The following is a 14,286-nucleotide window of genomic DNA, read 5'->3' on the forward strand; positions in this document are numbered from 1 at the left end:
GACTTGAGCGTAACTATACTCAAGGAAGCTTGGAGTTACAAAAAATTCTAGGAGTTCAAAAAATCTATTGCGATAAAGGAGGCTTAGGCTATGATAGGTATACTTCTACATCGCCTCCATCTCCTACTGTGTTTGTGCATGGAAAGTCATCAAACATTAAGAAAAATTCCAAGAAAGTTATCACATGCAACTTCTATGGTCGAATGGGTCACATGAAATTTGAATGCATCTAGTTCAAAACCATCTACCACACAATCTCATAGATCCCTATTAGTAAATCTTTATCAGTTGAAAAGAAGAAGCATGATGAAGGAAAGTATCCACTGCAAAATAAAGTCGAAAAACCAAAAAAACAAAAGTCTCCAAAGTGGAAAAGAGTAAAGAATTCATCTCCTCCCAAACAAAACAACAATATTGGGGAACTCTTCAAACAGATTGCTTACCTGAACCTGAAAGCTAAAGCACTTGCTGAATCAAGTAGAGGAAATCAAGGTAGAGGAAGGTATCCAAAGAAAAATTCTCCTTCAAGACCACTCAAGAAGGGTAGGTCCCCTAAGAAGAGCTAATCGATTAAGGAGAACTCTCTTCCTAAATGTAATCCTCAACCCCCCAAGACGACTCTACAATGGAAAGTCAAAAATAGGGATAACAAGTGCCTTATAATTCACACAACCCTCAAGGCTGAAAATTTTTCGTGACGGTACCTTGATAGCGGTTGTTCCCGACATATAACGGGTGACCGAAGTCAATTTAGCCACTTGGTTGATTTTGACGGAGGGTCAATTACTTTTGGTGATGGCAGCACCATTAAGATTATTAGGCGAGGATCTGTCAGTGGTCTTGGATTGCCCACAGTAGAAAATGTATTGTGCGTAGATAGTTTGAAACATAACCTTCTTAGCATATCCCAAATTTGTGACAAAGATCACCGAGTGAGTTTCAATAGTGAAGTTTGCGAAATCTCCACTCCTACTGGAAAAATTATCATGAGAGGTCTTTGCACTTTTGATAACTGTTATGTTATCGAAAACACAGGAGAGACCACTGTCCCTTGTGTAAACAACATGGCTCAAATTGATGAAGTCTAGTTATGTCATCAACGTCTAGGTCATGTTCACTACAAGAACATGTTTCGACTTGCCTCAAAGGGCTTAGTCAGAGGATTACCCAAGTTGGGAAAACAAGCAAGAGATGTCTGTAGGGAGTGCCAAATTGGTAAATAAATTCGAAGTACCCACAAAAAGACAACCACTCTTGCAACCTCAAAACCCCTAGCACTTTTACACATGGACCTTGTGGGTTCCACTAAAGTACAAAGTCTAGGTGGAAAGAGACATTTCTTGGTAATTGTTGATGATTACTCTAGATTCAACTGGGTCGCATTTCTAAGAGAAAAATCTAATATTTTTGATGAATTCAAAAATATTATAAAATATATCCAAACAAAAAAGGAATCTGTCATTGGTAGAATAAGAAGTAACCATGGTGGAGAATTTGAGGATAGTCAATTCACACAATTCTACAATGAAAATGGAATTCGACATGAATTCTCGACTCCGAAAACCCCTCAGTAGAATGGAGTTGCTGAAAGAAAGAATCGCGTTCTACAAGAAATGGCCATAGTCATGCTACATAGTAAGAATCTTCTCAAAAGTCTGTGGGCCGAAGCTGTTAATATTGCCTGTCACATCATCAATCGAGTATATCTTTGAGTAGGTTTAAATAAAACAACGTATGAACTATGGAACAACAAAATTCCCAGTGTCAAATACTTCAAGGTCTTTGGTAGCAAGTGTTATATCCTAAGAGATCGGAAACATTTGGGGAAGTTTGATTTGAAAAGTGACCAAGCAATTTTTCTGGGATATTCTTCGAACAGTCGTGCTTTTCAAGGTTTTAATCAGAGGACCTCCTCCATTCAAGAATCCATAAATGTGGTGATCGATCATCAACCCATTAAGAAGAATGGTCCCTCTGACCCCGAGGCTGAGGATGAGGGAGTGTTTCCCCCTACATCCTTACCATCCCCAACGTCTCAAGTCCCAGAAACATTACCTGTTGTTAAGGATCATCCTACCAGTCAAATCCTTGGAAATCCTCATATCGGAGTGAAAACCTGATGACAACTTGAGATGTTGAATAGTCATCTCTACTTCATATCCAAATTGGAGTCCAAATATTGATGAAGCCCTCCACGATGAATACTGGGTCCAAGCCATGCAAGACGAACTTCTTCAATTTACTCGGAATCAGGTGTAGCATCTTGTACCAAGACCATATGATAAAAATGTCATCAGGACAAAATGGATTTACAAGAAAAATCTGATGAACTTTGCAATGTTGTCCAAAATAAAGCTCATCTAGTTGTTCAAGGATACTCTCAAATTGAGGGGATTGACTTTGATGAAACTTTCTCCCTGGTAGCAAGACTTGAGTCAATTCGGATTTGATGTCCATTGCTGTGTTATGAAATTCAAACTATTTCAAATGGATGTTAAGAGTGCCTTTCTAAATGGCCTATTGGATGAGGAAGTATATGTTGAACAACCAAAAGGCTTTGTTGATCCCAAACATCCTCACCAAATCTTTAAACTGAAAAAAGCTCTTTACGGCCTTAAACAAGTCCCCTGTGCTTGATATGAAATATTAACTCAATTTTTGATCAGTCATAAATTTGTAAGGGGAGTGTTGATAAAAATCTGTTTGTTCAAAAGGTTGGAGGTCACACTCTTATTGCTAAAATCTATGTGGACGACATTGTGTTAGGGTCCACTGCTGAACTCAACTTCTTTTTGGGATTGCAAATTAAACAACTCGAGAATGGCATGTTCATTTTTCAGACTAAATATGCTTGCGACTTGGTAGATCGATTTGGTTTAAAGTTTGGACGAACTCACCATACACCTATGAGCACCACTCTCAAGCTCTTTAAAGATCCTTCAGGTAAGAGTGTAGATCAGCATGTCTACAGGAGTATGATTGGTAGCCTTCTCTATCTTACAGCCAGTAGACCCGACAGTGTAGGAACCTGTGCCCGTTTTCAAGCTGATCCTAAGGAATCTCATCTCCTGGCTGTTAAGAGAATCCTCAGGTACGTAGCAGGTACTACTGAGAATGGTCTTTGGTATCCGTTTGATTCCTCGTCCATCATAGTCGGGTACTCAGACGCTGATTGGACAGATAACATGGATGATAGAAAATCCACTAGTGGCGGGTGTTTCTACATTGAGAACTGCTTAGTTACCTGGCATAGTAAGAAGCAGAGTTCCATATCCCTTTCCACGGCTGAGGCTGAGTACATTGCAGCTGGAAGTTGCTGTGCGCAACTTCTATGGATGAAGCAAATGCTTGCGGACTATGGGATATCTCAAGATATGATGAGCATCTTATGTGATAACACCAGTGCCATCAATATCTCAAAAAATCCGGTCCAACACTCTCGAACTAAACACATTGATATTCGACATCACTTCATTCGTGAACTCGTTGAAGAACACATAATTAGGCTGGAATATGTTCTGACTGAAAGTCAACTTGCTGATATTCTTACTAAGTCATTAGATTCCCTAAGGTTTGAACACCTTTGAAAATCCATTGGGGTCTGCTCTTTATGAGCAGGGTTCTTTCGACATAATGGAAGAGTGCCTGCGTGCACTCGGGATGTAGGATTGCTTCCCACTCCCGATCATTATATGAACTTATTGGAAAATTTGAGGAATGTTAGTCTCACAAAAAAAAAAAAGGGAAATCTATTGGTGGCAGAATGGGCATTCTGTCGGTTCCACCGCCAGATTACTCATCGGTAGATGTCGGTGGAACCGACAGAATCTAACGGTCCGACCGATATCACGCGATTTCGTCGTTTTAAAGCCTTTCGTTCATTTTTTTTTCGTGCCTTTTCATATCCCCCATTATTCCATTGCTTCTTTCTCTTCTCTCTTCTTTTGTCTCTCTTTCTACATTCCTTCTCTTGTCCCTCGCCATCATGATGATTCTCTCGATTTTACTTGCCCTGATCTCCATGGTGTTGGTGATCAGTCTCATGGCTCGCCATCGCCAAGCCAGACCTCCAACGGCCCAAAGAAATGTTAGAAGCAAGCGTGCTTCTACCTCATATGCATGCCCTTTATCCTCCTTGTCTTCTTCTGCTAACGAAGAAGACGATGATGAAGAGGAAGTTGATTTGCCTCCTCCCCTGGGTTCTCGCCATCCTCCAACCCCTGCTTCAGATATGGGCATCAATGATGATCAGCGCCTCTATATAGATCGATTGCAGTTCCTTCGAGACCGCACGATTGTCTGTGAATGTCGCGTTGACATCGCAGTAGTACATCCATTTGGCATCCCTGATTTACTTCATCAAATGGACTGGGAAGCTCTTCTGGAACTTGGAGGCGATGTCTTCCCCTCTCGCATCCATCGATTCTATGCCAGCATTGTGGACTCTCGCGACTTCCCTCATTCCCTCGATGTGGTGGCCTTCGGCACGCCTGATCAGATCAGCACCCATGTTACTGCCGCCACCATTGCCTCCATCCTGGGAATCACTTTCACTCATGTCAGACATCCTAATCCCATTTTCGACCTTGGGACTCGTCGAAACGCTTACATGGATGTCCTCTGTTGTCGCCGGGACATCCAGTGGGTCAAGGATAATGCTATTCGTGGTACAGATCTTCTTCCGCGGTATAGGATTCTCCACAAACTTTTCACCTCTAACCTCTATCTGTGTGCGGGGAACAAGACAGACGTTGCAATGCACATGGCCGATACCCTGTATTGTGTTGCAACCGGACAAGCCATGTGTCTTGCCACATACCTCCTCCATACGATTGTTGGCTTTGTTCGCTCCGGTCGCACTTCAGGAAACTTACCCTATGATCATTTTATTTCTCAACTAGTAGTATTCTGTGGCCTTCCGACTGATACAAGTCCGGTAATTCATGAAGAACTTTTCACTACCTCCATACTCTCTAAGATGCGGATTGCCCTTCCAGCTGCACCCCCCACCTCGCCTAGCCAGTCGGGCCCACACCCCACCTCCTCTGGACTCACCCCCTCCTCCTTCGACTGTTTCCTCTGACCTTGAGTCTCGGTTGACTACTCTAGAAGCAGGTCAGCTACATCTAGTACAAAGAAAAATTTGTCTGGAGTCGCACCTTAAGAAGATGAACTGGTACCTCAAGACTCTTATTCGGGCCTGTGTACCAGGGCACGCCACCTCAGATGACAGCTCGGGCAGTGCTTAGTCTTTATAGTTAAATTCTATAGATGTTTTCTTCCTTTGTTGTGTTTTGTCGGGTTGCTTATGTCATGAATTGTAGTTATCTATCTTCAGTGATTTGTACTGTTTCTAATGAATCTGTGTTTAATTTTATGATCTACTTTTCCCATATCATTGCTACATGCATCCTCATTCTTGGCATATTCACTTTTGTGCATCTCTGTCTCTGTTCACCCTGATGTGTCTCTTCTTATTTATCTTCATTGTGTGTTGGCCTTGGGGTGGTTCGCCCTTTGTCAACGATTGACAAAAAGGGGGAGAAGGCATCCCACCTGTGAACCAATGTTTTAATGTATGCATATATGAATAATATAAGGAGTAAAGGGGAGATATCTACTGTCTTACATCCTATATCTAAAAATGTATCTGTAATCATTTAAGAGTCTTACTGTTTTGTATTTGTATATTTTGTGTAAGATCTTATTGGGCTCTATATGTAATTGATTACTTTTACAAATGGTTCACAGTTGGTAGTCTAGGATTGATTTTGTCTTGTAATTGACAAAGGGGGAGATTGTTAATACCATGTTTTGTCAATTCCAAGATTAGTCGTATGTTGTCATGTTGTAACTACTGGAAGATATTGTTCAAAACGAACGAAGAGTAATCAGCATGCATTACATCAACGACAAATCCGTAGTATATCAAAACCAATCAAGGACAAGAGACATCTTCACCCGTGGAGCATCAGAACAAGTTATTTTTGAAGCATCTTGTGAGTATTCTAAGTTCATCCCAAAACTAGCTCAATCTCACGGAAAATGGTGGCTGTCGACAGGAGTAAAGGATCCATCGTCAGCCACCGACAGAACAAAATGAGAAAACATCTATCGGTGGTAGAAGCTTAAACTTGTCGGTTCCACCAACAGAATAGTCATCGGTTCCATCGATGAACAACTTGTCGGTCCCACCGACATCCACCGACAGAACAAAATGAGAAAACATCTATTGGTGGCAGAAGCTTAAACTTGTCGATTCCATCGACAGAATAGTCATCGATTCCACAGATGAACAACTTGTCGGTCCCACCGACATCCACCGTCAGAACAAAATGAGAAATTATCTATCGGTGGCAGAAGTATGGTTCTTCTGGTTCTACCGTTACAATGCTTATCGGTCCCACCGATGATTCTTGGAGGTTTCACTGACAGAGTTACCGATAATGTTCAATGGTAACATTTTCGACCATTAAGTTTGGTCGGTGCCACCTTTGGGATACCTGAAGCCACCGACAAGAAGCTGTTGAGAGCAATTTCTATAAAATAGAAGCTCTAGGCTTCATTATTTTTTTTATCAACAACTTCTGAGTTAAGCCAAAGTAAATAAGTACATTTCAAAAGGCTTAACAAAGTAAGAAGAATCGTTAGGTGAAGTCGAAACCATGCACATCATGCTACTTCATCTGAGTTGATCAAGCTTCATTAACTTCATCCTTCAAGCAGTTATATTCTAACATCGAGCTAAGCGAGGAGCCAAAGACGAAGGAAGTAGTGAAGATCCAAAGATTAACAAACTCACCTCATTCATCATAATTGTGAGTTTGTTTGTTTTGTTTTAATTTCAAAAATACTCTTGTAATAGTTTCCTTGATTTCCTCTTCAAAATCAAGCACTTGATTGAGTTGCGGATTCAAGTTGAGTGATAAAGGTTGTTGAGTTCTCGAAGCATAAAACTCAAACATTTTGAGTGGATGTGGTTCACTCAATCTTAGGGTTGCAGAATTAACTCGGGAAAAAATTCTGTATGTGGTTTAAGGTGAACCAAAAATGTCAGTTTTAGTAAACACCAAAGAACCATCGATTGGTGTTCTCTTGGGAGTGGACGTAGGCACAGTTGCTGAACCATTATAAATTGCGTGCCTTGTGTTTCTCTCTAATTTCCTTATCTTCATGCATATCTGAACGTATATCATGATTGATCATTGCATGCATAAATCTTTTGTTCCATGGATTATTTGGTGAATACTTCAATAGAACGAATTCATCAAAAATTCAATCACACTTAAGTGTTCACATTTAAAAGAATTTTTAATTAGTCCTATTCACCCCCCCCTCTAGGTCTATACATTGTCAAAGCTTGTAATTTCAGGGTTTTTCTTAGGGAAGAACATACGAATTGTTTTAAGTATTAAATTGTTACTACCACCAAATTTTTATTAAAGCCACACTACTGTGTGCAATTCTTACAAAGGAATTGGTGTATCAATAGTAAAAGTTGGTGTGGCAATTGTGGCTCTCTTACTTGTTTAATGACGGATTAAATTAGTTGTTTATAATCAACTATTCTAGACGTTAAGGATGAAAAAACTGATAAAGACTGTCATATATAAACAACGACATTAGTTTGTCATTTTTTTAATTGCTTGTGACGTAGTGAGTCATGATTCAATACGGTGTTTTGTTCCTATACATATGAACGGTGTCTACGAGGCACGACTTGGTTAGAAGCCCGAGGTGTTTTAAATTACAACTAAAGTGTGCCACATTGACACCATGTTGAAAATTAAAGAGAAGATTGGAGAGAATATTTTGATGGAAGAGGTTTTTATTATTGAACTCAACTTGTTCCTTTTGGTTGATACAAAATGGTGGGAGAACATCTCTATTTATAGGATTCTATAGACATTTTTAGATACACCATTATTCTAGATAACTCCTATATACCAATTAATAAATGAGTGTTCTAGAAAATACAAGAGTGTTTTAAGAGATTCTAGTAAATAAATGAAAATTCTAGACACTCTAGCAATTACAAGAAAATTCTAGAAATTCTAGAGACGACCTATAATAAATCAAGTTTATTATTTCAATACCCCCCCCCCCCTTAAATTTGATTTATGACTCCAAGAATACTTTGTAACTTGGTAAAAGCTTCTCTCTTGAGTGGCTTTGTAAAGATGTTTGCTACTTGGTCTTGAGACTTCACGAACTCCAACTTTACTTCCTTTCTTATAATGCATTCTTGTATGTAATAATAACGAATGTCAATGTGCTTGCTTCTTTCATGAAAGACATGATTTTTTGCTAGTATGAGTGCTGATTTGCTGTCAACACGAATCTCGATAGACTTTTCTTGTGGTAAATTCAATTCTTTTAACAAGTTTCTTAGTCAAATAACATGACAAACACATGATGTTGCAGCAACATATTCAACTTCACAAGTTGATAGTGTGACGATTGGTTGCTTCTTTTACATATAAGTGAAAGTAGTGTTTTCCATAAGGAACACAAATCCGGTGGTGCTCTTTTTATCATTCAAGTCTCCACTCCAATTGCTATTACTATATCCAACTATCTCATAATTGTTAGAAGATGAATAAAGCAAGCCATAGTTGGTTATACCTTTGATGTACCGAAGTATTCTTTTTGCAGTCTTGAAATGGGATTATTGTTGGAGCTTCCAAATAGCGACTAACGATTCCAACGGCATAGAGAATATCCGGCCTAGTACAAGTTAGGTAGCGCAAACTTCCAACAAGGCTTTTATAGAGAGTTGGGTCCACTTTTTCTCCTTCATCATGTTTTGACAACTTGATTCCAAATTCCATCGGTGTGCCAACTAGATTAAAGTCATTCATCTTGAACTTCTTAAGCACTTCTTTAGTATAGCCTTCTTGAGTAATGAAGATGCCTTTGTCTTTTTGCTTTACTTCAATGCTGAGGTAGTAAGACATGAGCCCAAGGTCTGTCATCTCGAACTCTTTCGCCATTTCTTTCTTGAACTCCTCAAACATACTCGAGTTGCTACCTGTGAAGATCAAGTCATCCACATACAAGCATACAATCAAAATATCTCCATTTTTAACTTTGATATAAAGTGCATGCTCATATGGATACTGGTGAAATTCTTATCTTGAATGTACTTGTCAATTCGAGTATTCCAAGCTCTTGGAGCTTGCTTTAGGCCATATAAAACCTTCTTCAACCTCAAAACTTTATCTTCATGTCCTTTTACTTCATAGCCCAATGGTTGCTAGATGTAGACTTCTTCTTTAAGGAAACTATTTAAGAAAGTAGACTTTACATCCATTTGGTAGATCTTCCATCTATTTTGGGCTGCCAAAGAAATTATTAATCTAACTGTTTCAAGACGAGCAACAAGAGCAAATACCTCATCATAGTCAATGCCTTCTCTTTGACTATAGCCTTTAGCAACCAATCTTGCTTTGTATCTCTCCACGTCTCCTTTAGCATTCTTCTTCGTCTTATATACCCATTTTACTCCAATCGTCTTGTGTCCTTGTGGAAGTGTAGCTAGCTCCCATGTGTTGTTCTTTGTGATTGAATTGATTTCTTTATCCATGGGGTCTCTTTATTTCCTATTTTCTACCACTTCTTGATAACTTAGAGGTTCACATTCACCAAAGAGACACAAAAGAGTGATATCATTTTGATTTTCGGTGACCTCATAAAGTTCTTGTAAGCTTCTTAAGCGTGGCGTCTTCTCGTTTGAACTTTCACTTGATAGTGAATCTTCATGCAGGTTTCTAGTTGGTGAAATTGGTGGAGTAGTAGGCTCTCGAGGTTCTTGTCTTGTCTCTTCCATCCTTGGTTGCTCCATTTCTTCATCTTCTTCTTCAAAGTAAGGAAGAAAATCATACTCGTCTTCTTGTGTGTTCCAATCCTAGGAATCTTCTTCATCGAACTCTACATCACGACTAATGATAATTTTATCAGTAATTGGGTTGTACAACTTGTAGCCTTTGGATCTTGAGTCATGGCCAATGAATATGTACCTCATCCTTGCCGTCGAGCTTGGTTCTCTTTTCTTCAGGCATATGAATATAAGCAACACTTCCAAATAATTTGAGGTGAGAAATTCCAGGCTTTCTTCTACTCCATGCTTCTTGTGGTGTCTTCTCATACATACTTCTTGTTGGAGAGTGATTTTCCAAGTAGATTACACAAGCCACTGCTTCGGCCAAAAACTCCTTGAGCATTATTTTGCTCTTGAGCATACTGTGAGCCATGTTGAGTATGGTTCGATTCTTCCTTTCTGCCACTCCATTTTGTTGGGGGGATCTCGACACCGTTAAGGGATGACAAATTCCAAGATCTTCACAGTACTTTTGGAACTCATTCGATGTGAATTCTCCTCCTCGGTCAGATTTCATGGCCTTAATAGCAAGACCACTTTCTTTCTCAACAAGGACTTTGAACTTCTTGAAATTCTTGAACACCTCTGACTTCTCCTTTAGGAAATAAGCCCACGTTTTCCTTGAAAAATTATCAATGAAAAGGAGAAAGTATTTACTCTTACCAAAAGAGTTTAGTTTAATCGGTTCATAAACATCGGTGTGTACGAGTTCGAGCGACTTTGTGGCTCTTGATGATGACTCCTTCGGAAAACTTCTCCGGGATTGCTTCCCAAGCAAACATCCTTTGTAAAGTTGATCGGGTTGGTTGATGCATGGTAGACCTCTCACCATCTCCTTCTTCTCCAAAAAGTTTAGCCCGTCAAAATTGAGGTGTCCAAAGCGTAGATGCCATAGCCATGATGAGTCATTATAGCAAGCCTTTAGACACATTGGAACATTGTATTGAATATTCAAGAGGAACATTTTATTATTTTACATGGGCACCTTGGCAATCAAATTACTTTTATTATCTCTTAAGAAAATGTTATTTTCTTTTAAGTGAATATCATACCCTTTCTCTAGCAATTGACCCAAACTCAAAACATTATTTTTCATGTTGGGCACAAAGTAGACATTTGAGATGAATTGATGGCCTCCATTTTTTTAGCGTATGAGAATTTTACCTTTGCCTTCCAAGGGTATTTTTGATTCATCTCCAAAAGAGACATTCTCTCTTACCGCTTCATTGAGCTCCACGAACATTCTTCTTTGTCCACCATGTGATTGCTAGCACCGGTGTCAAGATACCATCCATTTTCTTGGTATTCATCTTTGTTTTTGTAAGCTAGCAGCAACGTACGTTCTTTTCCACCTTTATCTTTGACAAAATTGGCCTTTTCTTTGACCTTGCTTGGCAATCTACACTTGGAGGCATAGTGATCGAACTTATTGCAATTATAGCATTTGATATGAGATTTTTCATTCCTTGACCATGAGTTGCCTCTTCCGTGCCCTCTTGTTCCTTGTGAATTTTGACTTCTTTCTTCATTGTTGAAGTTGGCAGAGTTGTTGGAATTGTTGAAGTTGTTGTTGAAGCTGCCCCTTCCTTCTCTTCCTCGTCCACCTCCACGTCCTTGGCCACATCCTCTTCCTCTTTGAGTTTTATTATTTCTAAAATTTTCTTCCTTCAAATAAATTGAGTTGTAGTAGTTGCTCCATAGTCTCCTTTTGCTTCTTTTTCCTCTTTTACTTTTTCTCATAGGCTTGTAAAGAACTCATCAGTTGCTCAACAGTCATGATTTCTAAATTTTTATTTTTTTCAATGTTCATAGCAATGAACTCAAAATTTGGATTCAAAGTACGAAGAATTTTCTCCATAATATCTTCACCATTTCTTCTTAATTGATTAACAATGGCCAATAATCTAGCAAAATAATTAGAAAATGATTCATATTCCTCTATGAATAAAAGTTCAAACTCACCTCTAAGAGTTTGAAGACAAATCTTTTTTACTTGCTCGACTCCTTTGTTTCAAGTTTGAAGCTTCTCCCACGTTTCTTTGGCCGTAGTTGCTTTCGAGATCTTCTCGAATGCATCTTCATCCACTGCTTGATAGATAAGGTAGAGAGCTTTTTTGTCTCTCTTTCTTGAATCCCTCAAGGCTTTCCGTTGGGTTTGGGAAAGAGCAACATCATATTGTTCCTTATGGCCTTTCTCGACAACTTCCCACACATCTTGAGCTCCTAGTAGCACCTTCATCTTGATGCTCCAATTGTTATAGTTGCTTTTGGTGAGCATTGGAACTTGGAAGGGGACCATTCCTCTACTTGCCATTTTTATTCATGAACCTGGCTGCTCTAATACCACTATGTTGAAAATTAAAGAGAAGATTGGAGATAATATTTTGATGGAAGAGGTTTTTTATTATTGAACTCAACTTCCTTTTGGTTGATACAAAATGGTGGGAGAACATCTCTATTTATAGGACTCTATAGACAATTCTAGATACACTATTAAATGACTTAGATTATTCTAAATAACTCCTATATACCAATTAATAAATAAGTGTTCTAGGAAATACAAGAGTATTTCAAGAGATTCTAGTAAATATATGAAAATTCTAGAAACTCTAGAGACAACCTATAATAAATCAAGTTTATTATTTCAATACACCATTCTTATTAAATAGGAATGGGACGCTGTATTGGATCCTGAGTTTTCAGACAAGTATGTTAATTGCTGAATAGGCTCAAGTGTTGGTAATCCTGGTAAGGCTGAGGTGGGATGCATCTTAAGAGACCATGAAGGGAATTTCTTCTAGTATTCCTCAAGAGCTTCAGCGTGTTTTAGAGGAAGATCTTATATGTACTTACACTTCTTAGTATTGTTTTCTGGGAGGGGTCCCATCAACCCCAGCTTATCAATCAAGAAAAAAACATGGATGAATTCAGCGCCTTATATCTGGGTTTGCAATTATGTTTGCTAAATGGGGTAAATATCATTACCGATTTTGACTAGAAGTTTTTAGTAGATACCATCCAAAGAGGTTTGTATATGTGGAGGTTAGTTTAATTTCTCATTTCAAAGATGTTTGTTCTTCTTTACCAGACTGAATGGGACATTAGGCATGTGTTTAGGGAGGCAAATGGAATGACCAATGCGATAGCCAATTCAGCATCATCAACATCATCATCAGTAGTCATTGAGTTTGTAAACCATTAACCTTTTCTTGCCCAATAGGCATTTGCTGGAGATAAAATTGCTCCCCGACCTAGGGGTGTCAATGGATAGTCAAAAATTCGAATCCGATTTGAATTTGAATTCGAAAAGTCGGATATTATCCAAAAATTTCGTATATCGGATTCGAATTTGGATTTTAATAGTTTGAATCCGATTCAAAATAATATATGCTATATATTATTTTATTTGATTACTTTTTTATTTAAATAATATAATATGTATTATTTTATTTATTTATTTATTATATAAATAATATAATATATAATAATTTTTTTTTTAATAATGAAAAATCAATTGGATAAGGAAAAATTATAGATTTTTTATATACAAATTATCCGAATTCTAATAGGATATTATCTGATATCCTATAAGATAATCGGATTCGAATTCGGATAGAGTTTTAGAACATCCATCAGATTTGAATTCGAATTCGGATATCAAATAAAAATTTTGGATTCAGATTGGGATATTGCTATATCCGAACCAATAAGCATCCATTGACAGTCCTACCCCGACCCTACGGCTTCTATAATAAAAATTTCAAATTAATACAATATTTTGTTTACTTAGAAATAAAATGTTAATTGCAGAATTGAAACTAAAGCAAATATTGAAATTTTTTTTTTCTTTTTTGTGAAGATAATTGAAGGACTGGCCCTTATTTTACAAACCTAACAGTAGGCAAAGATAACAGGTTTCCATTGAAAGCTCTTTTTAAAGAAAACCAAAAAAAAATAAAAATGGATGGGGGGTGGATTCATTAAAAGCTAACAAATTGAAATGTGTGGTCGATTTGCTATGTATGATTTTGACCATGCATGCCATATCGTACCACATAATGAGTTGTTCTACACTTTGTTGGATATTGAATGAAGCGTTCAACAAAGTCCGTTAAGCATTTTCTCCAAGGAACATTAAACATTACATGTAGATGGGACAAGACTTTTTTTTTTTTTCCAGAAATACACCCACTAGTGTAAGCTGTTAGAAGTACATCAAAAATAAAAAATAAAATAACATTTTTGGGGCTTGATTCAAGGTTTGGAAAATGGATGGCTATTGAAGCCTCACCGAACTCTCAAATTTAAAATTAACATTAAATTGTAAAAAATGCCTTTTTCAAAAAATTATTTTTTTCGAAGTTCTTACACTACGTCATATTGCATTATTTGCGACGCCACAATTG

General features: G+C 38.0%; 1 protein-coding gene and 1 pseudogene across 1 annotated transcript; one reads left to right on the forward strand and one right to left on the reverse strand.

Annotated features, from left to right (window-relative positions):
* The first annotated feature begins 2,906 nt into the window (after positions 1 to 2,906).
* LOC147404888 (secreted RxLR effector protein 161 pseudogene) lies at positions 2,907 to 3,587 on the forward strand (annotated as a pseudogene).
* Positions 3,588 to 11,891: 8,304 nt separating this feature from the next.
* LOC147404889 (uncharacterized) lies at positions 11,892 to 12,194 on the reverse strand. Its single transcript, XM_086437928.1, has one exon. The coding sequence runs from the start codon at positions 12,192 to 12,194 to the stop codon at positions 11,892 to 11,894; it is 303 nt and encodes a 100-aa protein (XP_086294054.1).
* Between the last annotated feature and the right edge of the window lie 2,092 nt (positions 12,195 to 14,286).

Source organism: Akebia trifoliata, chromosome 4 (assembly GCF_017979445.1).
Source record: "Akebia trifoliata isolate Shusen 1 chromosome 4, ASM1797944v1, whole genome shotgun sequence".
NCBI lineage: Eukaryota > Viridiplantae > Streptophyta > Magnoliopsida > Ranunculales > Lardizabalaceae > Akebia > Akebia trifoliata.

Bases quoted from the DNA above. Each gene is read 5' to 3' on its own strand.
- LOC147404889 (XM_086437928.1), bottom strand. From the start codon at position 12,194: ATGGCAAGTAGAGGAATGGTCCCCTTCCAAGTTCCAATGCTCACCAAA.